The 27,483-nt window shown below is 39.9% G+C and overlaps 1 protein-coding gene across 2 annotated transcripts in view; it reads right to left on the bottom strand.

Moving 5' to 3' along the window:
• The window catches only part of LOC124554923 (rapamycin-insensitive companion of mTOR), a 265,312-nt gene that overhangs the window by 126,786 nt on the left and 111,043 nt on the right, over positions 1–27,483 (bottom strand). For both annotated transcript variants that reach the window (XM_047128612.1, XM_047128613.1), the window contains 4 exons: positions 24,028–24,213; positions 21,408–21,616; positions 17,895–17,984; positions 6,693–6,894 (listed from right to left, as the gene is read on the bottom strand). In XM_047128612.1, coding sequence (XP_046984568.1) covers positions 6,693–6,894; positions 17,895–17,984; positions 21,408–21,616; positions 24,028–24,213 — 687 coding nt within the window. The remainder of the gene's footprint in view (positions 1–6,692; positions 6,895–17,894; positions 17,985–21,407; positions 21,617–24,027; positions 24,214–27,483) is intronic.

The raw sequence follows: 27,483 nt of genomic DNA, 5'->3' as shown, positions 1-27,483 counted from the left end.
GAAAAGAAACTGGTCAATCAGAAGGCTCCTACCAGACAACATGCTACTTCCCCACATGGGGTGGTGCACAGTGAAATCCCCAAGTAAGAGTAAAGGAGGTTTGGATTGAAGTGGTCATTTCAAGGTAAGTAAGTGCCCTGTCTGGGGGTAAATAAACATCACAAATGGTGATTGCTGGGGTCATTCGCACCTGCACTGTTACTGCTTCCACTACAGCACAGAAAGGAATCCACTCACTGATTATATCTGTGCAAACCAATGAACAGACCCTTCCAGATGCTCTCTCAGGTCCAGTAAGGTTTTAACAGAGTGCACTGTAACCTCAAAGAGTTGAAGAACAGTCATCAGTGAAATGTGTTTCTTTGAGAGGAACATGCGATCACAGAACAAAAGGAAGTCCAATGATTTAGTTCTAGAAGATGACAGCAACTTTCACTGCAGTTCCATTAGATTACAATGTTAAGGGCATCATGGTTAGTCTTGAAGGTACCAAGGGGACACTGCAGGATCGATGTCTGCCACCACTAGTGATGGTGGAACAACATCAACAAACATAGGTCAGACAGGGTGGCAGGATCTGGTGCCTCCAGAGTCACTGGAGTAGCGTCCTCCTGTGATTTCTTCTTTTTCTCTTTCACTTCTTTAAATGATCAGGACTCTTACGGGGGCTCATCCACTGTGGCTGTGTGAACTGAAGAGTATCAGATAGTTCAAGGACCCACAGTCCACAGTTCCTTCAGCCACTGCCTGGTGTCAGGTTTTTGAAGTGTAGTTCTGGGACAGAGTTCCTGAAAGAGAGTCCTGTCATTGGTAGATTGGTAGACATAATCAAAGATATTCAGTTCCGAGATTTTGCATTCCTTAATTAAGGTATTGCACTATGGGGAACATGGAGGGCAGCTGATAGCTCACATTGTAAGCACTAGTGGCCAATCCCAGTCTCCACGAATCAGGTCGTATGTACGCCGCAGAAGTCATATGTCCAAAACACTGACATTTAAAGTACCACATCAAGGGTGAGAACTACAGTTTCACATCACAGTGTTTAACCATAATTCTAACCTTCCCAGGAAGCAAATCCCCCTTAAAAGCAAGGATGAATGCTCCATTATCAACATTGTTGTCTGGCAGGCCTAGATGTACGCAGCATAACAAATGGCCCCCTCATTTCTCCAACTGTTCACATAGTTCTTCATAAGTTTGCAGCATTAAATCCTGGTGACAAATTAAACCCTGATCATGTTTAAGCTCTTATGGAGTGTTATGGTAACAGGCATGTCACCCAGTTTTTTTTTACAAGAGAGTAGCACATGTGACTGGGTATTATTCCCCATTTTATTTAAGACTTAACCATTATGTAATTTACAAAGGCAAGATATTTCTCCAGAGAGAAGGAATTTTCCATCTGTCCATGAGCAAACCAGCTTCATGGCTACAGGCTGTTAGCTTAGGTCTGTTCACGACACACATCTGCCATGATGCTGCCCACTCTGAATGAGGGCTGTCCCTACGGGTGCTGCCCAGCCACAGCAATGGCCACCTGGTTCAATAGCCATTGCTTGGAGTCCTGTTGCCCCAAATGGACAGGCAGCTACTTATTAGCATACACAAGGAGGTAACAGCCCAGGCATCAATAGTGCCTTCCTGTGTTGTAAGGGGCTACGACAAGGTACTTATTAGTATAATAGAAGGAAACATTCCACGTGGGAAAAATTATATATAAAAACAAAGATGAGGTGACTTACCGAACGAAAGCGCTGGCAGGTCGATAGACACACAAACAAACACAAACATACACACAAAATTCAAGCTTTCGCAACAAACTGTTGCCTCATCAGGAAAGAGGGAAGGAGAGGGGAAGACGAAAGGAAGTGGGTTTTAAGGGAGAGGGTAAGGAGTCATTCCAATCCCGGGAGCGGAAAGACTTACCTTAGGGGGAAAAAAGGACAGGTATACACTCGCACACACGCACATATCCATCCACACATACAGACACAAGCAGACATATGTGCGTGTGTGCGAGTGTATACCTGTCCTTTTTTCCCCCTAAGGTAAGTCTTTCCGCTCCCGGGATTGGAATGACTCCTTACCCTCTCCCTTAAAACCCACTTCCTTTCGTCTTCCCCTCTCCTTCCCTCTTTCCTGGTGAGGCAACAGTTTGTTGCGAAAGCTTGAATTTTGTGTGTATGTTTGTGTTTGTTTGTGTGTCTATCGACCTGCCAGCGCTTTCGTTCGGTAAGTCACCTCATATTTGTTTTTATATATAAAGGTACTTATTAGCATACACAAGGAGGTAATGGCTACCATGCTGAGTATTGTGCAAACTTTCCCGTATGACACACACCTTTCTTCAAAATTTTGATAAGGTTACGGACAAATCCAGATGCAATATGAATCTGGGTGCACTCAGCATCTGTGATATGACTTGCAAATGATAGAGCACAGCAATGAGTCACCCTTTTTTGCAGGTTTTATTTGGCACAGTTCTTTCAAGATTGCCAGTAGTCTTGAAACAACTGTGACAGACACCCGAACAACAGGGGACTGACATGCATTGATACTATGAAATAACGCACTGATAATGGCTAGACACTAACCGAAATCTAGATTTGTCACACAAAACCTGTGAAGAAGTATGACTAACTGCTGTGTTCTATCATTTGTAAGACTGAAAATAAGTTAAACCAAAATAGGTGGTTTAAAATATGGAAACAACACAGGGAAAATCTATAACTTAAGTTCCACAAGCAAGCTACGTTGTCAGAACGGAATTTGTCCAACAGACTAAGTCTGAGAAAAGATATAATCAGAGTGTAAGACTGCAGCACAGGAAAGGAAGATGTAGTGCAATGGCTTGGGGCTCCACATTCCCCACATACGTGCTCCCAAAAGAATTGTGAGCCCTCTGAGGCTGTGACACAAAGGATCAATACCACTATTATCTTCTGGGTTTCACTGATCACTGCTCATTGTTCAATCACACCTCTAGTCACCCATCCCGGTATTAGGAAGGGGTCTGCATAAGGACTGAGATGATGGCCTGCATAGGAATGGTGCAACCTTTCCCAGTGAGTACCCCACAGTTTTATTCGATTGTTATATCAGTTTATAAGTGTTCCAGATTTGAATAAACCCTAGTAACTAGCAAATAACATGTTCTTCTGATGGTTTTGTGGTAGGAGAAGAAAGTAATGACTGTTGTGGTCAATTACAGCCCTGCTTCCATTTGCTAAAGAGGTTTGAGAGCATCAAGGAATTTAGTGCATGTTAGGTTGTTATTTATCAGTAATCCTTCCTCTCTTCCAGCATCTTCAGGATTACATAACTGCAAATACTAAATATGTTGGTGTAATAAACCCTGAAGATAACAATGATGAAACAGCTAAGAGCTACCTCATACCTTGACCTTATGTACACAGTGTGCCAAAGAAATAACGTTTTCCCCTGGAATATTTTCAGGAAAGTGTCAAACAGGTTATCATTTGACCCACTAGACTGTGCTGAACACTCAGATGCTTCAATCATGTTGATAACTCAGCCACTGCATCCACAGCTGCCACTAAAGTAACATTGTGCAAGTAGTGACAGTCAAACAAGGCACCATGGATCAAAGAGCTGTGACAAAATTTTAATGCAAATTAGGAAAAACAGCATCAGAATTTTATGAAGACATGCAACATGTTTATGAGGATGAGTGCCTTAGTGGTGCACAAGTGCTCCACAGACTTTTTTATATTTCCAAAAATTAAATGAAATTTACAAGGGAAATGTTTCAGTGACACTGAGGACATCCAATGTGCTGTGACTGACAGACTGAAGGAAGTACACAGTCAGGACTTCCAGCATTTTTTCAACAACACAACTGATCAATGTAAACATTGTGTGGAGATGCAAGGGGATTGTTTTGAATCTATGTAACAAGGAAAGTGAAACAAAGTTCTTAGCTTGGATGTAAAGCTAGTTGTCTCATTACTTATTCGGCACTCTGTGTACACATTTTTAAAATTTTGGTGCTTACCAGAAAATTAAAATAAAAAAATTTAAAACTAGATACTGAGTGCATTCTTTCCTGAACTTTGTTAATTCCAATCAATTTCAACAAAGTTTCTTGGACAAATTCCATAAGGATTCATAGCTTGAGGATGATTATTAAAAGTCTTTCAGGATGAGAAATTAGTAATGTGCGCATGTGTGAGGGGGAGGCAAGAAACTTACTTGTTACGTCATTAAAAGTTACCATGAAGTAATTCAGCATACAGGGTGGTTATAATTAAATTTTCACTACCTGAGAAGGCTCCCACGAAAAACAAGTGATCGTAGGACAACAAAACTTTGTGGAAACATTTGTAAGAACACGCAGAAGAGAAATAATGAATTAACTATTAAAGAAATACATTTTGATTTCCACATGTGAGGGTAACATTTATTAATAGTATACCATGTTTACATTCCAGGTTACAAACAATGCTCAATGTGACAATCATCTGCATCCACAACAGCCTGGAACTACACTAGAGATTCCATTTCACAATTGTTCACAGCACTTTTCGAACAGTGGACCACGCAATGTTCAGATGTCACAACACAGCTCGTGCACTGCTTGAAAACTGAACTCTGTCCAGCATTCTTAGCCATGGCAACAGTAACTTCTTCAATAACTAGTGGCGCAACTAGCCATTGGCCTCTCCCAGGAGCAATTCCCTAATCAACAGTTAATTTAAACTTCCAAATCATGTTATTCATCATTCATTCTGGGAGTATGCGTGCGGAACGATTTGAAGTGGAATGATCATATAAAATTAATTGTTGGTAAGGCGGGTACCAGGTTGAGATTCATTGGGAGAGTGCTTAGAAAATGTAGTCCATCAACAAAGGAGGTGGCTTACAAAACACTCGTTCGACCTATACTTGAGTATTGCTCATCAGTGTGGGATCCGTACCAGATCGGTTTGACGGAGGAGATAGAGTAGATCCAAAGAAGAGCGGCGCGTTTCGTCACAGGGTTATTTGGTAACCGTGATAGCGTTACGGAGATGTTTAATAAACTCAAGTGGCAGACTCTGCAAGAGAGGCGCTCTACATCGCGGTGTAGCTTGCTCGCCAGGTTTCGAGAGGGTGCGTTTCTGGATGAGGTATCGAATATATTGCTTCCCCCTACTTATACCTCCTGAGGAGATCACGAATGTAAAATTAGAGAGATTAGAGCGCGCACGGAGACTTTCAGACAGTCGTTATTCCCGTGAACCATACGCGACTGGAACAGGAAAGGGAGGTAATGACAGTGGCACGTAAAGTGCCCTCCGCCACACACCGTTGGATGGCTTGCGGAGTATAAATGTAGATGTAGATGTAGATGTAGTGCAGAAAGAGGACCTCTTCGTATACCTTTAAGGTGTTAATACTCGAAGTTAAGTCGCATAGTGCTCAGAGCCATTTGAACCATTTGTTAATACTCATCAAGAGCAGCAGCACTATTACTGTTGTTTTCATATAAAAGCTTTACAAATAAAGCCCCACTCACCTTATATAGACCCATGTTGACTGTCTGCAACTGTAATGCCCACAGTTGGTTGCGTTTCAACACTACGTTGCTGTGCCAGTACCAGCCCCTAACAACATCTCATGAAATAACACTACTAACAATGCATATCCTGCAGCACATGGTCTGAAGATCATTCATATAAAGTTGTGCATCCATATGGTAAATAGTTTTCTGTCTACACTGCCTCAAGTAGTGAAAGTTTAATTATAGCCACCCTGTATTTTCAATTGGAAAGCATGGTGGGTTGTAGGAATTTTTACTAAATGTACCACATTTGAAAGTTATTTCAATTGTCTGAGCATTGTGTGGTAGTGTGCGACTTGTCAAAACATACAATTTTCCTTCTCACAAATAGAAACACTCTCTCAAAACTGCTGAATGCTCTTTCTACTCAGAAGGCACGGGAGAGGGATGCAGGTGAGTGCTTTTGCGAAGTGGTTGACAATGAAGTGTTGCCATGTGTGCAGTAATTATGATATAGTTCTAAACTTCATTGATTCTGTCCAGAATTGGATCGATGTGTGTGTGTGTCTGGATATGTGTGTGTGTGTGCGCGCGCGAGTGTATACCCGTCCTTTTTTCCCCCTAAGGTAAGTCTTTCCGCTCTCGGGATTGGAATGACCCCTTACCCTCTCCCTTAAAACCCACATCCTTTCGTCTTTCCCTCTCCTTCCCTCTTTCCTGATGAGGCAACAGTTTGTTGCGAAAGCTTGAAATTTGTGTGTATGTTTGTGTGTCTGTCGACCTGCCAGCACTTTCATTTGGTAAGTCACATCATCTTTGTTTTTTATATCATTGACGTAAATACGTATGAAATGTCAACTACTCCACCATCAAATTTAATCTTTGTTGTGCATTGATGCATCGTGCACATTTCATTTAAACTTTGAGAATGAATTTAATACGAGCGTATCCTAATCTGGAGAGTAAATTTGGTTATGCAAATATTTAGTAATACTGGATTTTTATATGCAACATAATGAACAGGTGTAATAATTTATATAGGTTCTCATAATTATCTGAACGTAATTACAGTGTAACTGAAACAATCTATAGAAAAAAAAGAAAACAAAAAATCCTTTATTGTACCTGAAATGGAAAAATCAATAAACAATATACTTATACACAAGTTATAAAGGAAAGTAGATACCTCCTCTTCAGCAGCCTCCATGAGAACAGAAACTGCAGCAAGGCACACACTCCTAGATGTATCCTGTAACTGTGCGACAAGCATCTCTACACCCCACTTGTGAAAATCAGTAACTTTAGCTCTCAGAAAAACAGTCATCATTTGAGTTGCATAGAGGCGAAGTGATTCTGACGTGCTTGTAAGAACTCTTCTCAAAATTGTCCTGAAATTGAAAAATAAAAATATTACAGAAGTTTTCATCAGCAAGCGCAGGGACAGGGACAAACAAAATACACTAATGGATGTAGCAATGAAGTAAGATACATAACTGTGCACACTAGAAAAAGATATTAGGTATGTGTATAGCTAACTTATAATTACACTGTTGTGCAGAATGATTCATTGTAACGTCCTTCACTTTTTGTTTAATTTTTACATTAGTACTTGTTGGGTTGGCAGAAGATCCAACACCGTGTTACTAGAGGAAGCCGAAATGCATGCATTTTAGCTCACGCACACTGGCGTGAAGAGGGCAGAACTATACTGACGTGAGGTCTTGAACATGACAAGGAATTAGAATTCAGAAAGCGGACGTAGCTAGTTGATACTTCACTTTAATCCATTTATGATGAACGTCGCTCTTGACGGTACATGAGTCACAATATTATCTGTTAGTAACTGAATATGGCACCTTGCTAGGTCGTAGCAAATGACGTAGCTGAAGGCTATGCTAAACTGTCGTCTCGGCAAATGAGAGCGTATGTAGACAGTGAACCATCACTAGCAAAGTTGGCTGTACAACTGGGGTGAGTGCTGGGAGTCTCTCTAGACTAGATCTGCCGTGTGGCGGCGCTCAGTCTGCAATCACTGATAGTGGTGACACGCGGGTCTGACGTATACTAACGGACCGCGGCCGATTTAAAGGCTACCACCTAGCAAGTGTGGTGTCTGGCAGTGACACCACAGTACTAGTTTCAAACAAAACAGCTCCATTTCAAATGGTTACTGACTCAGGGTCACTCATTCAAACATCTGATCATCATACTAACTACTGCAAATAAAAGTGATATAATTTAGCCATTAAATAAAGCTGTCAGCATTCACGTTACTAACAGCAATAAACATATATTCATGGCTGAGAAATCTAGAAATGTATTCAAAATAAAATATACTACACATCTAAGGGTATGTAACTTTTTTTTATTTTTCTTGGTGAGAAATAAAATTCTCTTAGTCCCATTTTGAGTTACATTGCATCTCCATTTATGTCTTAGTCATTTTTTAGATTTCAATCTACCAGGAATACAGCTGAATGTGTTCAGGAACTACGATAGGCAGTGTAAGACAGTCCTGAATTAAACTGACTAGTGCATGACATCCCGGCTTTGGCGTTATGACCAAGAGAAATTTTCTGCCATACCAATGAAGTTTTTATTAAAAAATACCATTAATGTTGGCTGAGTCAACAAGTTACATGCAATAATACAAATAGGAGACTAACTCACAGAAAATAATCCATTACCACTATCACCAGTACATAAGGACACACAAATTTAACCTGTCAAACGTTCAGGAATTCATATTGATACAAACTAAATTGGGATGAGTATGTCAGATGGTATCACTGTCTCATATGATATCTGTAAACTGACATGTGGTTGATGGACAATATCTATGAACATGATAATAGCATTTTATTTTGAGGGCCAACTTTGGTGTTACTTTATGGACAATTTTGGTGTTATTTTCAGTTGGATTATCTTTCAAGTTCCAGTATGTTCTCTAGTTTGTCTAATTTAACTGTTTTTAACATTCCCTTTATTAAGCTGCTGATCCATCAAAGCTTCACTATACTGTGAAAACAGTCACTCTTGAGTGTATATTTGAATATGGAAGCCAAACTCCATTCAGTACAACAGTAGGCATATGGCTATGATCACATTTTCTGCTGTTATGAAAATTGGTTTTCCTGTAAATAATGAAGGATTTGTATCCCCTCAGGTATCTACCTTGCAGAGACATGCTATTCCAGTTATACATAACAGCATCTTTGCCACATCATCATCAATAGAATTCTTCATTATCATCATAGAGTTGAGAGACAGACTTGTATGGATATGTGGCCGTAAGAGATGGCAGCCTAGTTTGAAGGAGCAGCCTAAGGCATTTCCATGTTGTCTTCAAATCTCCATGAAGTATTTGTCTTTTTATGTTTTTCAAAGACTGCTGGTTTCATCACCAAAAATTCCGTATTCCACAATAATGAATTCATCTTCAAGGCATTTTAACTTGAAACAGAAGTAACAGTTTTATCCACATATTTCCTAACAATTTTGCACAAAAACACTTATCAAAAACTAGGTGTTTTGGATACGTCTTTAATATGGTGCATGAGTTTAAAAAAGTGGGCAATTTAACTCCATAAGGATGGAAACCAACATGGTGTCTCCTCGGTTTGCTATGATCAATCTATCACATCACACGATGTGATGTCATGCAAATGTGTTTCTAGCAGTACAGGAGAACACCACGGAGGTTTATAACAATATATACTCAATATTATTTTTATTGTGTATAACTAAATTTGCAGTGATACCCTGATCTGTAGTGTAGACTGAGAGCTTACTGGCTGTCAGAAGCAAATCGAGCAGATGCCGTGTGGATTTACGTGTTTACAAAATTTAAGTGCCATATTTGATAATTTTCATACTGACACAATATGTGGTGTATGCAGTGTGGTGTAGTGGTTAGCATAGCTGGCTGACATGTTGCAGGTCGCTGGTTCAAACCAGATCACCAGCAATTGTTATTTCATATTTATTACTTCGGGAAGGTTCTTCAAATATCTATGTTTGTAATATTTGTATATGTGTAATATTCGATGGTTGTATAAATACTAGGATTCTGGAATATTCACTGTTTGTATAAATAACTACACTCTCCATCCAGGTAAATTCTGTTCTGGTTGCATGTTGTTATCAGTAATAAATGTGTTTTCAGTTCTAAGTGTCGTACATCACTGCCTTCATATATGGACTTCACTGTGCTTTAGAATGTGACATTGTCTGACGGAGACCCCAGGTGCTTCAAAGTGTCTACATCACTGTAGCTGCAGTTAGGCAATGTAAAAGCCATCACTCACATGTACAAGAATCAGAATACAAGCAGCAAATAATTTAAAGATATATACTGTATATTCAAGAAATAGATGGAGTCTTAATCAGTAGTAAATCTGCTTCACATCAGGCATCAATCATTTCCCACAGATGCTGGTCAGGACCAAAGGAAATGGCTGAAAGGATTCAAAAAAGTTGCCAAATACAAAAAGTGGAATGACATTTGGCAAATGTTTACTTTTACCCGAACAGTGCAGCCCTGAAATGGTTTGAGAACAAAAAAGAGAAGTCAAATAGCTGGGACAAATTCCAGGCCAAACTGAAGAAAACATATGGTGACAACCAACAGCAAGTCTGCTTAGAAGAATAACAATGGAGGAACAGGACCCAATGCCATGGCAAAATTACATAGCCATAGATACAAATGGTGTGGCCCTCCCACCACTGTGAACCCGAATGTCACAAGCTGACAAAATATCAATTTTGAGAAAGGAGTTGCAGAAGACATGTACCAAGTTCTTTTAGCAAAGGATTTGATAGAAACAAAAGAATTCAGCAAGTGGTGCCAGTGCATTGAGCAAATGCAACAGAAACAAGTTGCACGAAAGAGATATTATCGGCTCCCGAATGTGGTCCCTACAGTGGTTGTCGATGACAGCCATGAGCTCACCTCTCCTATACACCAGACAGTAAGAGAATAGATACAGCAGTATGTGGCAGTCATAAATGTTGGCCTGAGTACACAAGAGATAGCAGCCCTGAATATCAACCCCATGTGTCAGGAAGTCAGAGAGTGTTGAATTATAGGTATATCAATCTTTGGCACCAATTTCCACCTCCACTCAAACATATGCTGAAGAATGGAATGGGCCAGCTTGGCCTCAGGCTGCTGCTGTCAAACAACAACCCAGATCCAACCAACTCCTCCCCCAAGTAAAATGCCCAGCAGAAGAATAGGCATTTGGAGGACGGAGGACAACACACCAGCCTGTTTTCACTGTGGACGCCCTGGACATGGGCACTACTGCAGAGAAAGAAGATGAGTGTCCAACAACTATTATGCCACAAGATGTCAACAGTCATAACAATCCTATTCACACGTGACAACTGCTGACAATTATAGTCAACCTGTTGGCTGAAGCTCATTGCTGTGCTGTGGGTCAGGTCACTCACCAACATGCCATAGCTGTTCCCTGTTGGCAGCCAGCCACCTAGCTGCCGAATTCAGGAAAACTAAGAGAAGTCAACACAGATGAAAATTCTCCATACACAATAGTTACCAAGATGACAGGAAATATCATCAATGACCAACTTGTCTGAGCACTAGTTGACTTAGGGGCTTCATTTTCTGTAATTCCGGATGTTTATTGGTGTCAGCTAATGAAGACTTATGTTCCATGTTATGAAAGCAATTGTACTGAAGGTCACAAATGGGAAATATGTCAGCTGACAGGAACATGTATTGCAAAAATACCTATCTATGACAGAACAAAGTCTTTTGAATTTGTTGTTTCACCAGAATGTAGTCATGATGTTACTCTCAAATGGAATTTCTTGCAGGCATCACAAGCAGTCATACACTGTGCAAGATCAGAGCTCCATTTCGATGAAGCTATTCCAACAAGCACACATAACAAAGATTGCTCTGGGCAGTTGTTTGCTACCAAAGAGATTGTTGCCCCACCATCATCAATGAGGTGAGTTCCAGCTGTCAACTGAGAAGCACAGTTAAACTGTGAAGCTTTAGCCGATTGTAAAACAGCTATTCAGTCTCAAAAAATAAATCTAAGTGTCACCGATGATCATAAGCATAGTAGAGTGGTCAAGGAAAACTTTGGATCACGACAGGTATGTGCAGAGGGAGCCAAACCAGTCCTAGAAGGTCAGCTTAGTGCTAGCGACAAAGAAACGTGCTCTGCTACCATTACAGGTAACACGGGGGTGGGGTGGGGTGGGGTGGGGTTGGGCGGTTGGGGTTTGGGGGGGGGGGGGGAGGCGTGTTTAGCTACCATCAAACTACTGACAGGATCTGGCCTGACTGAGGAACAGTGCCAGCAACAAATAGCCATTCTGCTTCATAGCAGAGGTTGAAAATACTGCTTCAGTTGTAAATTACTTCATTTTCACACGACTGGTTTCAGACTGTTATGTTATAAGCCCTTCCTCAGGTGTCATAGCTGTCCTGTGGTCCCCGAGGTCCACATGTACCAAGCGCTGTGTGCTGTTCTGCACTTACAGGCAGCACACCACACCTGGTATTCGCAGCACTTGGGGACCACAGCACTGCTATGAAACCTGAGGAAGGGCTTATAACAGTCCGAACCCAGTTGTGTGTTCTTCCAACAGGACTGTTTGTCATTCTGCTTCAACTTTCAGATTCTTTCAAATCCAGAGTGGAGAAAAGGCAGACCAAGGGACCCTCTATAAAACACAAATTTGTGTTGACTACAAACAAAAAAGATGTCTACCCATGGCCGCACATTGATGACACTCTGGACTGCTTGAAATGAGCACCGTATATCTCAACTACTGACATGGAGAGAGGCTACTGGCAAATTGATGCTGATGTTGCTAACCAATAGAGATGCCTTTACAACTCTTGACAGTTTTTATGTCATTTGGACTACATAACTCTCTAGTCACCTTCAGATGGATGATGGACAACCTGCTCCAACATCCTAAATGGACAACATGTGTTTGCAATCTGGATGACATCATTTTTTCGAAGACATTTGAAGAACATCTAAGCTGACTTAAGACTGTGTTGAAGTGTGTTCAGACTGCAGGTCTCCACCTAAATGTGAAAAGTTGCTAATCCCCGCCCAAGAAATAAAAATCTTGAGGAATCTAGTGAATGGAAATGGAATCCATCCCAATCCAAAGAAAATAAGAACATAAGAACAGTCACAGATATCCTGAATCCTTGGCAGTTCCTGATGTGAGAAGTTTTCTTGGAATGTACTTTATTACCAGCAATTCATAAAGGACATCTGTATCAAGGCACATCACTTGCAAGAACTATTGTAGGGAGATGGCAAATTTTCTTAGAATGAGGCACAAGAAAGATCTTTCTTTGAGGAGGTGGTCTACATCATCTCAAGATCTGGCATTATGCAACGAGAAGGCCACAGCACAACTTCACACCAACACTAGTGGTTTCGGGATAGGGGCAGTTCTAGTACAAATTCAGGAAAATGTTGGAAGGTGACACGTTATGCTTCCAGCATGATCTCCAAGTCACAGAAAAACTACTTTTAGAGAGAGAGAGAGAGAGAGAGAGAGAGAGAGAGAGAGAGAGAGAGAGAGAGCGGGGGGTGGGGGCAGGACTGGAGGGGGGGGGGGGGAGGGGGAGAGGAGGCGGAGGAGGAGGAGGAGGAGGTTGCCTTGCAGTTGTTTGGGCCATCAATTTCGAGCCATATTTATTTGACAAACAATTCAGTGTTTTGAGAGATCACCATTCTCTATGCTGAGTGACTAGCCTGAAAGATCTGTTAGGTTGAGTGGCAAGGTGGGCACTCAGGCTTCAAGACTACTTCGTCGCAATGGTATACAAAATGGATACAGACAAACGGACACTGACGGCATTGAAACGGATCCTTCAGCAGAACACAGCAACATGGACAAACTCTCAATCATCGCTGCATTAAATGACACTGCACAGAACAGTGGGAAGATCCAGCACAGCTGAAAACAATAGAAACATTGAAGAGTGAGGAACATTGTATATTAGGAACTCTGACCCAATGGGGAGGAAATAGTTACTTGTCACCGCAGCTCCTCTGCAGCCAACAATCCTGAAGTATTGCCATGATGCTCTAACATCTGGTCACCTGAGGTTCATGAATTCTCATAACCAGTTCAGATGTAGGTAACACAAGCCAAGTCTCTACTGATCCATTAGAAACACTGTCAGCCACTGTAAGGAATGCCAATGACAGAAGCCTGCAGCACTATTACCTCCAGGGCATCTGGTAACAATCCTGTCTGCAGAAGAATCTGAACTGAACTAAAATTGATCTCTTGGGGAGTTTCCAAAGTAAACAAATGCGAATTGACTGATAATAGTCTGAACTGACTACTTCAATCACTATGCTGACACTGCAGCCGTGTCGACTGCTGCAGCTCAGAAAATTGCAAAATTCCTTATAGAAGACATTATTTTGAAGCACTGTGCATACGTTGTGATGATCTCTCATTGTGGAAAAGTTTTCCAGTTGAGACTAGTATCAGAGGTAATAACACATTGTGACACCATCGACAAGATGACAGCTGCCTATCATCCACAGACAAACTGCCTCACTGTGAAGTTGCTATCAATGTACATTAATACTGAATGTAAAAATTGGAAGGAAATACTGACCATATTGACATTCGCATACAATGCTGCACAGCAAGACAACAGATTACATGACACTCCTTCTTCTTCTTCTTCTTCTTCTTCTTCTTCATAGCCATGAGGTCAAAAAGACAACTGATACACAGCTCCAATTTCAACCAGACGATACTTATTAGTACTACGTGGAACATCTCACCACCGCACCATACAAGTAAGGCAGCTGGCTCACATACAGACCCTGGACGCTCAGGAGAAATAATGTCAAGCACCAGCCCACGAGATACAGCCCGGGAACTTGGTATGAATTTTTACGCCTCTACAATAAACAGAACTATTAGAAAAATTTCTAATGCACTGCATTCAGCCATATCATATCCTTCACCTCTTGTTGGACATCAAAGTCGAGGCCTCTTCATCAGGACACAAGCATGGAGATGTCATCCATGTTCTCCATATGAAGCCCTACCACAGTTCAGAGGTGCAGATTAATGGTGGGAGATTCAAGGAAACTTAAGACTCACTTGATGGTCATGTAGTTTTGCCAGGAGGGCTACCTTTGATGCTCATCATAGTGAAGAGGATGTAACAACAAGACCAGAATGTGAGTATCTACCAGCATCACCATACAGAAGACCATTGACAAGATCTAGATCCAGGCTTCTGCTCTTGCCCCAATGCAAATTTGTCAAATAGTGGGCCACTGTTTCTCCAGGAGAGGGAGCAATGCAACTTTCCTTGAAAGTTGGTATTACACAGGCTTTTAATAGGGTCAGAATTGTAAGTTTTTTAGGGCTACTTACAAGTCACCATTTGCCTTTCAAACTGTTAAAAATATTCCACACCCCCAGGTCTAACGCCCCCACCCCTTCCTACAAACAGTGGTATGGGTGCCCTTGGTATACTGTAGGGTTAGCACTGCTGGATGGCATGCTGCAGGTCACCAGTTCAAACAAAACAACCTGCAATTATTTGTTATTCCATATTTACCATTAGTGTAAGGTTTTAGAAATATGTTATGTTTGAGTAATGTTTATATATCTGGAATATTCGATTACCGCATAAACAGCTACACTCTTCATCCAGGAGATCAGTTATTTTCTGCCTATATGTTGGAGTCAGTAATAAACATGTTTTCAATTCAAAATATAGTACTTCACCTATGATCATGCCTCTGCATTTGGACTTGACTGTGGTTTCAAAGTGACAATATTGTTTTGCATACTACAGAAATCTGCACTTTAACTGAAACAATGCATTAATGACTTCTCCAAAATGTGTTGCCATTGATAGAATTTGTTGTGCAAAAGAGCTGGGAAATTTGCAGTTGACAGAAAGAAGTGTTGCTGGAATGTAGTTCAAGGGAAGCAGGATATTTTTGCCTCATGTCACTTCTATGGCATCAGTTCTTTACATGGGAAGTGAACTATCATTTTACAGTGACATGCCAAACTCAGCCTTAAGAAAAAGTTCAAGATACAATTCCAAAATTAAGCTACATAACTTTCAGTTACCAACTGTAATCAGATGCTGCCTTCAGACTTAAATTTTTACATGAGAATAAGGAAAATGCAAACTTGTGAGACATTTTGTGAAAATTGCTAATGATGCATTTTTTGTTGCATTGTACTTCACGTGAAACTTTCATGTCCCTAACAATGCCTTATGATAACAGAGTTTGGACAGTTACAGCCACAGATTTGGTACTGACTTACGTAATCAGGACACACTTGCCATATCAAATACCGTATTTACTCGAATCTAAGCCGCACTCGAATCTAAGCCGCACCTGAAAAACGAGACTAGAAATCAAGGAAAAAATATTTTCCCGAATCTAGGCAGCACCTAAAATTTGAGACTAGAAATTCAAGGGGAGAGAAAAATTATAGGCCGCATCTCCAAATCGAAACAAAGTTGGTCCATTGTAATATGAGACAATTTAGGTCGAATGAATGACGATACAGCTACAGTAGTTTGGTTCGAGTCGTAAGTTAGCCGTTAAGCTTTACCAGGTAGCCATTGCTATGCGTCAGGTGCTCCGTCCGTATTTATATGGGTACCCTTCCTTTTCCACGTGCTCCGTCTGGTTTGAACTGATAGCTTATTTTTCTTTGACCTGATAAGCACAGTTTTCTTTGTTAAAGGTGTTTACGTCACTCTAAGCTGAAAATGCGTTACTGTACTGTGTCATGCATTGTTTGTCGCATTCTGATAGTGCGTGTTTACGGCCTGTCGCCGCTCGCGGCACGGCTTGCTTTTGTGCGCGCTACCGCCGCCCCCCCCCCCCCCCCCCACTTTTTTTTAAAAAAAAAAGAGGAATCATCTCATTAGCGAAACAATGGCAAGAAACTGCTATTTGTTGTTACTTACACTGCTGCTTTCTTTGATAATGATCAACAAGAACCAAATAATAGACTGCATATGATAGAAGATGTTCTGAACTAGAGTTTAGCGAAAATTTTTCTCCGTTTGAAAATCTTTGCAGGCGCCTCTTTAGTACATTACATTCTACACAGAAATTAGGGTCATCTTAGATTTAAAAATCTAGTCAATTGCCGTGCTTCATTTCTGACTGTATCACTATTAAGCATAAGAATAATACGAATATAAACATGACATGATATGTATATTCTTCCGCGTTTGCTGTTGTCTCACTCTAGTTTCGTAGTTTATTAGGCAGACCGGATTTAAATGAGATAGCAGCAAACATGAAACAATACATGGCAAAATGTTTATTTGCGTATTATTCTTATGGTGACGAGAATACTGCATGTGATTCACAATTTATAAAAGTTCCTATTATAGCAACCATCTCTTCTTACAGATAGGAAAAAATTCAGAACGAGTTGGCCATATTGACAAACATCCGTAACAGTCTTTCCAGTCGGATTTTCGTAGTACATTGAAATGCTGCTACGTTCGAAGATTAACCATGCGGAATTTGTATTTACTTCGTTGGATAATGTATGAAAATGCAGTGGTCGAAACTCGGCACAGAGAAAATAGCTCGTCTTCCACCTTTTTTTTTTTTTTTTTTTTCATTTATTTACTGACGCAGAGGTTTTGGCGCCAGTATTTATCTTTGTGCCTACATAGCATGCCTGTGTAGCGCTACATATATTCAACGGCAGAAGTAATTTGTGGCGGCACCCACCAACTTTTTTCCGAATTTTCGCTGACTTTGCACTCGATTCTAAGCCGCAGTTGGTTCTTTGGATTACAAAAACCGGAAAAATAGTGCGGCTTAGATTCGAGTAAGTACGGTAACTAAATATACATGCCTAAGCATCTCCAAATGGAGAAAAGTCATAATATCTGTACTAGACTCAGAACACTAACAGCTGCCCATCTCCACCTGAATCTCTCCTTACACTGCCGAACAGCTGCAGAATATGTCACTTGTAAACAGTCTGCCAGCAAAGTTTGATATGCCATAGTTTTGGCTAGCAGTAAACGAAAAATAATACTGAGAGTCCCACAAAACTTTATTATATTGCTATATTCCACTCAGATAGCTCAATTTTTAATGTATCTACAATAAAAGTTTGGCAGTCAGTTCCTTTTATATTATAACAGCGAATACCAGAAAAAATAATGTCAATCTATCATGACCAGCCTTCATGTGTATTGCACAGTACATTACATACAATATTCCAGTTTAATTGTTTCTCACAGTTGTTATCTGCCACTAAGTGGCATAAGAAAACAACTGAAATTGACAAAATGTGACCAAAGAAATAAAGATGATAATTCTAAAGTTTACAACATATTTACCTGGGTATACCATCGAGACTGTAGTCCAAACCAGATACAACAAGCTTTATGTAACATTCATGATTGGTGTTTCCGACAAGATTCAGCAACCTAAAAAAGAAAAAGCAACTACATAATTTAAAAATGACTTATTTTTTTAACAATGAAGTATGGTTAGATATTCTATGCTATATTTGTTTATGAACTAGGCTATCATAGGATCTACAGTTATGAAAAGAGAGTCGTGCACAAAATAACATCATTACATTAATGTTGTTCTGTATCTACTTACAGTAAAAAGATACACCCATAATGAACACTGGTGCAGCATAATTTGGCATTTTGTGTTAAATATTTCTCATACGGTGGTGATGTTTGATTTGCCATCACCAGGGCCCGTAAAAAGCTCCAATTTTTACACAGTCCAGTCTAGCCACAGTCACAAATTATGATGATGATAATGACGATGATGATGATGAGGAGGAGGAGGAGGAGGAGGAGGAGAACACAAACACCCAGTCCCCAGGCAGAGAAAATCCCAACCCAGCTGGAAATCGAACCCGGGACCCGGGACCCTGTGATCCAGAGGCAGGAATGCCAGCCACTAGACCATGAGCTGCGGACTATTTCACATATGTTTTATATCACAAGCGTTGTTAGTGATTAACTGGTTCACTGTTAGGGGATACTCTTCGACAATTGTCAAGAAAATCTGACACATAATTTCAATGACTCCAAAAACTATATTTGATAGCATTCATTTTGTCAATTTAGAGCAGCAAGGATTTCAAGAACAAAGAGGACTACAAAGTCTGATATATTTTCCCCAGAAATGTTAAGCTGCTGTTCTCACATCACCACCAACACAAGAATGTCACCCTCCTCCTGTCCTCATATCAATTTCTCATGTCATCTTGTTTTCCACGATTAATGTAATGCTAACATGCATAACCTGTCTCATTATGTGATCATCTCTCTCTGTATCCTGATCTTGTTCACTGTTGGCTCTGTGAACTGTGGTTATCTTCTCTCTTGCCATTTACCTCTAATACAATATACCATAATAGCATATTCCTGATATTTGTGCTGGTCAATGTTAATCCTACTGTATAATATTTCCGTGAAAAATATAATATTATTTACCTTATTAGTTAAAGGAAAATGTACACATACTAACTTAAATTTTCTCTACATTTAATCCTAATGCAAGACCAGATAAGCCTTACCATATACCAGTTTTAAATTCATAAATATTTTATATTTTAAATATTAATTGTGTTATCAGAGTCAAAAGAGTACCGGGCTTTTTAATGTTTTGTTATCTGACTATTATATTGGTGAATTCAAGGGTTCCCAATGTATGACGATTTCGAACTGTTCATTGGTGTTCTGCATCATTCACATCTGGAATATTTTAGCAAGGTAACTTTTTGCCCTTCTCAGATAATCACAACTTAGGGTGTTCATACAGATGCTGGTTTACAGATATGCTGCCTCCTGCTGTAGCGTATAAGTCTTCCACTCTGTTATGGCTTTGATGGTGAAGTAAGGGGGAAAGTGCATCATCAAGACCAATCCTTAATTTGCTACTATCACTGGCACAATGTGTGGGCCACTATTGACAGAAAAAGGAGAAGTCACAGTACGTTTCAAGTTCTTCAGCTGGTGCAACATGAACAGATCTTGCCCCAGCCTGGTGTGTTTTGAACATGGTCAAACCAGAATCCTATGCTTTACATATTAGGAAAACATTGTCTTATTTACAGATGCACCATGAACTTCATTTTTCATGGATGCTTTTAAGACACAGCTGCAGAATATGTTGGTGTGTTGTAACAGCTTGGTGCCTTCATACCTCATATTGAGTCCTGTGGAGAGAATGTGTTCTGCAATTGCTGACATCAGTGGTGGTTGGTTGTTCAGTGGTACCTATGCTCTGTGCATCTTTCCTATATTATCTACATCCTCTGGCTTACGCAAATTTTCTCATGCTCGCAAAGAATGATGTACATTCCTGGTTTTCAAAGTTCAAGGTCATCCTTACAGAACCCAACAAGGCCTTCATCCCAGATAATGGACATAACATATACATGACCTTGTGTTCCTGAATATTTGCCCAACTTTTCCTGATATGTGGTAGTAGATGCCAGGAGGAAACAGATACATATAGCTAGTAGCCAAAGTAAGAGAGTCACCTAGTTTGTCTGAGACTGGGTACAAGACAAATTGTTGAAAGCTGAATAATAATACCTGTGAGAACATTCAAAGCCAGTTAAAAAAGACTAACAGATTATTTAACATACTTGAGTAATAGGATGACCTGCATAAATTTGACATTTTCAGTTAGAATATATTGCATTTGGACAAAACAAAAACAAAAACTGGATTTGCTCTAAAATTAAACATAACTGTTCATTTCAACAGATGTTTTGATTGTGTATTCTAAACACTTTTCAATTTAAGTTTGTTTCTCAGAATAATCTGGAATGGGACACACTTTTAAATACTCTCAATGTGATTCTTTCATTTTTCCGTTGAAATTTTCTTGTTTTACAAAATTTTTCTTCTAAGTGCTTTAAAGTGCCTGCAAAGCATTGCTAATCAAATAATTGGATGATTGTTAAGGATAGTGGAAGTGCTAGTAAATTAAGAACCACATTACTTGTGTGATCATTTGATCCTGTAAAAACTGTTTGTCACTGATTTGAACATTTTAATCTCAACAAAAATCACAAGAATTTTTGTCACGTATCTTTTGATGATACTACTTGGGTGCTAATGACTATAATGTTGAATGATTTTTTGTGTGTGTGTGTGTGTGTGTGTGTGTGTGTGTGTGTGTGTGTGGGCGCGCGCGCGCGTATAGAAGCAAGATACACAACAGATATGACTATAACTACTTGACTAGCAACTTAACATTTGTTTGTGTAGTAAATTAGTAAATGGTGTTATATAAATTTTCAGGAAGCACTGATGTTGCCCTGAAACCAGTGTTAAGAGTACTGGGGACATCTTAATTACAGCAAAGTTGCAGCAAATTATTTGAAGAACAACATTATTGTGACTATATTTAATGAAGGACACAGTTAAATCAAATGCTATCCTTCCTACAGATATTTCAAGACAATAGTTTCATAAAATGTAAATGGGTGTTAAAATTAAACAACTGGTAAGAAACAGTTTGCTGAATTCAGAAATAAACAGAATCTGAAATGTTTCACAGAACATTCTTTCATAATTTTACCACTAAATGTGTTTCATGTTAACCCAAGATAAACAAAGTGAACAGCAAACTGTGATACCGAAATAGTCGTCTTTTTTTTTTCACTGATATTTTGCGAGTGTGTTGCAAAATGATAGTACAGATCATCCACATTTTTAGACACCACATTGGCAATAAATCCACTAGGTTGAAGAATTATCTAAGTTACACAAAATTAACTTTTAAAACAATGTTACAGATTCCCTCAACATTATGTGTACATATTTCCCTTGGAACTAATGATATATAGCAAATATTTAAGTCATACTTACTGTTGCAAAATACCAGCTTTCTCCAAGGTTTGTTGACCCCTGTTAGTACGACACATTCTCCCAATAAATAAGAAATAATACTGGCATAATGAATTCTGCATATTTTGTGGGCTAAATAAGCAGTCATGTGCAGTCTTTGATGATGTGATTCCGTCAATATGTTGCCAGATGTCTGCCAGCAACTCTGGCAAAAGCTTTCCACCTTCTGGCTATAGATTTAATAAAATTATTACTATTAATATTATTGCTTATACCAATGCTAAGGCTACTGCTACTGCTAAGAAAAAGATTATACTGAAGGTAACAAAAAAACAACATCAAAATAAATGCACAAGATCTAAGGTTCGTTCAAATAATATGTTAGTTATTTTAGCCTCTTTTCATGCATTTGATGCAGGGGGCAGGGGGGGGAGGAGGAGGAGGAGGAGAAAGAGCAGGGGGAGGAGAAAGGAGAATGTGCAGGGGGGAGGAGAAAGAGCAGGGGGGAGGAGAAAGAGCAGGGGGGAGGAGAAAGAGCAGGGGGGAGGAGAAAGAGCAGGGGGGAGGAGAAAGAGCAGGGGGGGGTGAGAAAGAGCAAGGGGGGGTGAGAAAGAGCAGGGGGGGGGGTGAGAAAGAGCAGGGGGGGGGGTGAGAAAGAGCAAGGGGGGGTGAGAAAGAGCAAGGGGGGGTGAGAAAGAGCAGGGGGGGTGAGAAAGAGTAGGAGGGGGATGAGGAAGAGTAGGAGGGGGATGAGAAAGAGTAGGAGGGGGATGAGAGGGACCAGGGGGAGGATGAGAGGGACCAGGGGGAGGATGAGAGGGACCAGGGGGAGGATGAGAGGGACCAGGGGGGAGGATGAGAGAGACCAGGGGGAGGATGGGAGAGACCAGGGGGAGGATGGGAAAGACCAGGGGGAGGATGGGAAAGACCAGGGGGAGGATGGGAAAGACCAGGGGGAGGATGGGAAAGACCAGGGGGAGGATGGGAAAGACCAGGGGGAGGATGGGAAAGACCAGGGGGAGGATGGGAAAGACCAGGGGGAGGATGGGAAAGACCAGGGGGAGGGTGAGAAAGACCAGGGGGAGGGTGAGAAAGACCAGGGGGAGGGTGAGAAAGACCAGGGGGAGGGTGAGAAAGACCAGGGGGAGGGTGAGAAAGACCAGGGGGAGGTGGTGGTGGTGGTGGAGGAAATTGATATAATCAGTTACGATGCAAGGGAGTCGAGACAGCCCATGGAAAGATGTCAACAGATGACACTGTCTAGTGAAGCAGTGATGATTTCAGTAGTGCTCCATATGTTACAAAAATGTCAAAGTATTATTCTTAGTTTCAGCTGAAAAATTAATGTGTTTACTCATAACTGTACATTGTGAAATATTACACCCCAAGGCTATTCATAAATGAAGTGCAACACATATTTCATAAGATATAAAATAAAAGACTGGGCACATCAACTAGATAAGACAGTGGTTTTGCTGAGACTGAAACAAATATATCACAAGTTTCTAGTAACTTCTCCATACTGTAGTGAAAAAGAGAGACATTGAGATGTAAGCAGTGCAAGATTTGAAGAAGTAAGCTATTATTTGCACACTCATTCTCCCCTCGTCCCCTAGTATTGTCCCTCCTCCTCCTTCACATATGCTTAGCATTTTTCCTTAAATTCAGCACAGTCGGAGTGTGCAATTAACTCTCCCTCATTAAGAACCTTATGTCAGCATCTTCTGTCTGCATTCTTTTCCTCTTCTCTGCCTAGCAGCTGTCTCTCAGCTCTCAATTTTCAGTTAACCTGACTATCTTTCCCTTTTAGAAATATATGTCAAAATATCCGAGAAAGTAGGTTTTTGTAATGAATTCTGGTTTCATGGCAATGTGGCTTATTAAATTGCACAGTGTACCACACAAAGGTTGCTCTTTTGGCTAATAACATGCATTATTTGCATTTTGTTGGGACCTGTGGGTGAGTGGTGCATAAAAATCGACATAAATGCAATGGCAAACACATTGAAAATATAGGCCAAATTCATTTTTAGTCAAACCTGTAAGGTTTATGGGAGAGGTGTTCGCAAGTTACTCAGTGGTTTTTAAGTAGGTGTAAATATTCAGTTCAGTAGATGACAACATTTGCAACAGACTGAGCAAAGTTAATTTCTAAAGCGCTTGAGGAATTGATGGAAATATTTGATGTAACTTTCAGAGTGACTATATTAGCATTCCGATTTAGGTATAAAGTCCATGAATTGAAAGAAAGTTAACATCTGGTTAAAATACTTTTCCCTCGACTTTCTTCTTTTTTACAGTCATCAGTCCTTCAATTGGTTTAATGCTGTCACACACACATTCCTTTCTGGTTCTAAGCTATTCATTTCTGTAGACTTTCTACATCCAATTTCCTAAGCTGCACTGCATATTTTAATTTTTGTCTGCATTTATAATTTTGTATTTTCTCTACTGCTCCTTACTGTACCAAGAAAATCATTTCAAGATGATTATTACATGCCTACTATTTTGCCCCTCCATCTGGCAAGGATTTTCAATAGACTATTATTTCTAAGGAACTGTTTTGTTGGAAAAAGAGCATGCACACGCACATGCACACACAAAGGGGAGGGGAGTGGGAGAGAGAAATGATTATAAATACCTCCTCTGCTTCAAGCAAGCAGTCTATAAGCTCACAACCGGCCAATGTGTAAATGTGAGTTTGACGTCTATTTCCCACTTCAACTCTACTAAAGCGGTTGCTGGATGGTTTAAAATAATTAACAAGGCGACGCATAAATGTCCGGCAGTTGGAATCTTCTAATTTCTTCAGCCCAATATACTGAGTCTGAAATGTACAACAAGAAATCAATATTAATTTACTTCAAAAATGTAAAAAATACAAGGTTAAAACATGTTAAGAAACTTTTAACATTGTTCCATTAATTGGCTGAGAACATACAAAGGTAAACCAGTCAGACTATGCTTTAAACACAGAGTACAAAGGAAAAATGTGCCATAATTAAGATGTAATAGAATAAAAATCATTATATCCATGCAGTTTAGCAGGTCTTACAACGAAATGTTTTTTGTGATCCCTTTTCTTTCCACCATTCAATGATTAACATACTGGAGCTATCCTTGATAGGTTAAGTCATGAAGACAAAAATAATAGTGAATGTGCACCAACAATTGAAAGTTTGTGCCCAACAGACTCAGTCGTGTAACCATTACACTGTTCGGCCATGCCTCCAGCTGTTCTCCCATATAGTATGTAAAAATCATAAACAGAAACATCAGTCACAATGAAAGTATGGGTCAGGCCTGGAGGCATACTCAAACAGTCAAATGATTAACGTGAGTACACACAATGTGCATGAGATCTGGTTCAAATCCGCAGTCAAGCAAAATTTTTCAGCGGCCACTACATATTTTTTACACTTTAGATTTAGCACACCTGAACTGTTTCAATTGTTGTTATTTCATGTCACTGCATCTTCAATGACTTCATCCCGTCTGGTTAAATCATCCCATTTCAGTACACTTAATTCATTTCAGGAATATGTGAAGGACAACAGAAATGATGAGGGAGTGAGAAGGGTAGCTCATAAGAGTCTATTGCTCTCTGATAGATGTCACACTTCAATTTTGGACATGTCTAATCACTCACTACAAAATATTTACGTGGTGAGACAAAATTTCATTGGTATAAAATTATGATTTTTCAAATTCTGCTCCAATTTGATTTTGTGCACTGCAAACAATATGCGAGTGCACAAATAACTTCCAGTAATGCAGTCACTGGGTGATAACAACAACTATTGACATACTGACAGGTACATACGCTGTCATTTTCAAGGCATGCCTGCTGCAAGCAAGCACTGTGCAAAAGAATTTAAAACCTCAGTTTGCAGAGTAAGTCAGGAAGGTTACTTGCTTTCGTTATAATATTATCTCAATAGCTGGAAGTGCATCCACAATGTTCGTGTAGTTATATTCTATAGGATGACGAGTGGGTGCATGATATGCTCATTACAGTGGTCTTCCATGGTCTTGATGCCTGTCCAATATATGACATGCCACAACTGCAAGGAATACAACGAGGCCCCTGCTTTTCACAAACCCAGATTTTCTGTTACAGAATCTAAAAGGATCCTCATCTTACATAGTGGTTGAAAAACTCATTTCCCATTATATTTCGGCAAAATACAAGCAATCCTGCTGGAAATGCTCCTTGTATAAGGCAAAAAGTTCTTAGACTTTGGCACCAATGTTTCCAAAAACATTGATCATGTGAGACCCAACTTGAGTTTTTCTCATCTGACATCCCTAAAGCCACAAGTCGAAGCAGGCAGGTAGATACAATGTTCTCGACTTCCAAAGGTACTTTGCATAGTACCAAATGTTCACTTATTATGGAAAGTACAATCATATGGAGTATAAAATGAGATTTATGACTGGATTGATGATTTCTTGGTGGGGTGGACACAGTATGTTATCTTGGATAGAGTGCCATTGACAGATGCAGAAGTAACTTCAGGTGTGCACTAGGGAAGTGTGTTGGAAGCCTTGCTGTTCATTTTTTACATTAATGACCTTGTAGACAATATTAATGGTAACCTCAGACTTTTTGCAGATGATGCAGTTGTCTGTAATGAAGAGCTCTCTGAAAACAACTGGGCAAATATTCAGTCAGCTCTTGAAATGATTTCAAAGCAGGGTAAAGATTGGCAATGTGCTTTAAATGTTTAACACTGTAAAATCTCATACTTCACAAAATAAAAAAATTGTGGTATCCTATGACTTCAGTGTAGATGAGTCACAGTTGTAAGCTATCAATTTGTACTAATACCTGAGTGTAACAAATTTGTAGGGATATGAAATGGAATGAACACCTAGGCTAAGTTGTAGGTAAAGTAAATGGTAGACTGTGGTTTATTGGTAGAATACTAGATAAATGTAATTAGGTTACAAAGATGACTGGGTACAAAACACTCAAGTGGCCCACCCTAGAATATTGCTCAAGTGTGTGGGACCCATGTCAAAGAGGACTAATAGGTGATATTGGGGCCGTAGAAAGAAGGACAGCATAAATAGTCACAGATTTGCATGAACCATGGGAGTCACAGAGATGTTGAAAGAAACGCTTGAACATTGTCACAAACTATCATGTGAAAGCCTACTTAGAAAATTTCTAGGACATACTTTATGTAATTAATCTAGGAATATACAACAACACCCTTTGTACTGCTCCCATAGGGATCACAAAGACAATATTACACTAATTAATGCTTGCACAGGTGTTTAAGCAAGAGGACTAATAGGTGATATTGAGGCCGTAGAAAGAAGGACAGCATAAATAGTCACAGATTTGCATGAACCATGGGAGTCACAGAGATGTTGAAAGAAACGCTTGAACATTGTCACAAACGATCATGTGAAAGCCCACTTAGAAAATTTCTAGGACATACTTTATGTAATTAATCTAGGAATATACAACAACACCCTTTGTACTGCTCCCATAGGGATCACAAAGACAATATTACACTAATTAATGCTTGCACAGGTGTTTAAGCAATCATTCTTCCTACAGTCCATATTTGAATGGAATGGGGAAAAGCCATAATAAAAAGTACAATGGGAAGTATGCTATGCCATGCACTTCACAGTGGTTTGCAGAGTGTCGATGTTGATGTAGAAATACACATTGTCTGAAGGGAAATATGGGGAATTGGATGAAACATCACTAAAAGTGAAATATTAACACATGCAATGTGGAATGTGAAAGACACATGCTGCCCAGACAGCATAGAAAGTCAGCAGTTTCAGATCAAGATAATGAGTGTGGCAAAGTAATTGTCCTGAAAAGCTGGTGTGGTACTTAGACAGTCAGTCTTCAAGGGAAAGAGTTAAAAAAATAAATAAAAAAGTAAACTGTCATTTGACTGGATGTCACCCCATTTTTTTCTGTACTATCTACATTTTGGCTTTTATACCGTCGTCAGGTACAATGCCAAAATTTCTTAGACCGCTAACACGTCATATTTGGTGAAGTCAGCCCAAAGCAGGTAAACAAGACCAACACATGCCTCTAAGATTTAAGTAGTTATTGAATTCA

The sequence above is a fragment of the Schistocerca americana genome, chromosome X (genome assembly GCF_021461395.2).
Source record: "Schistocerca americana isolate TAMUIC-IGC-003095 chromosome X, iqSchAmer2.1, whole genome shotgun sequence".
NCBI lineage: Eukaryota > Metazoa > Arthropoda > Insecta > Orthoptera > Acrididae > Schistocerca > Schistocerca americana.
This window is presented reverse-complemented; position numbering and strand designations above follow the sequence as displayed.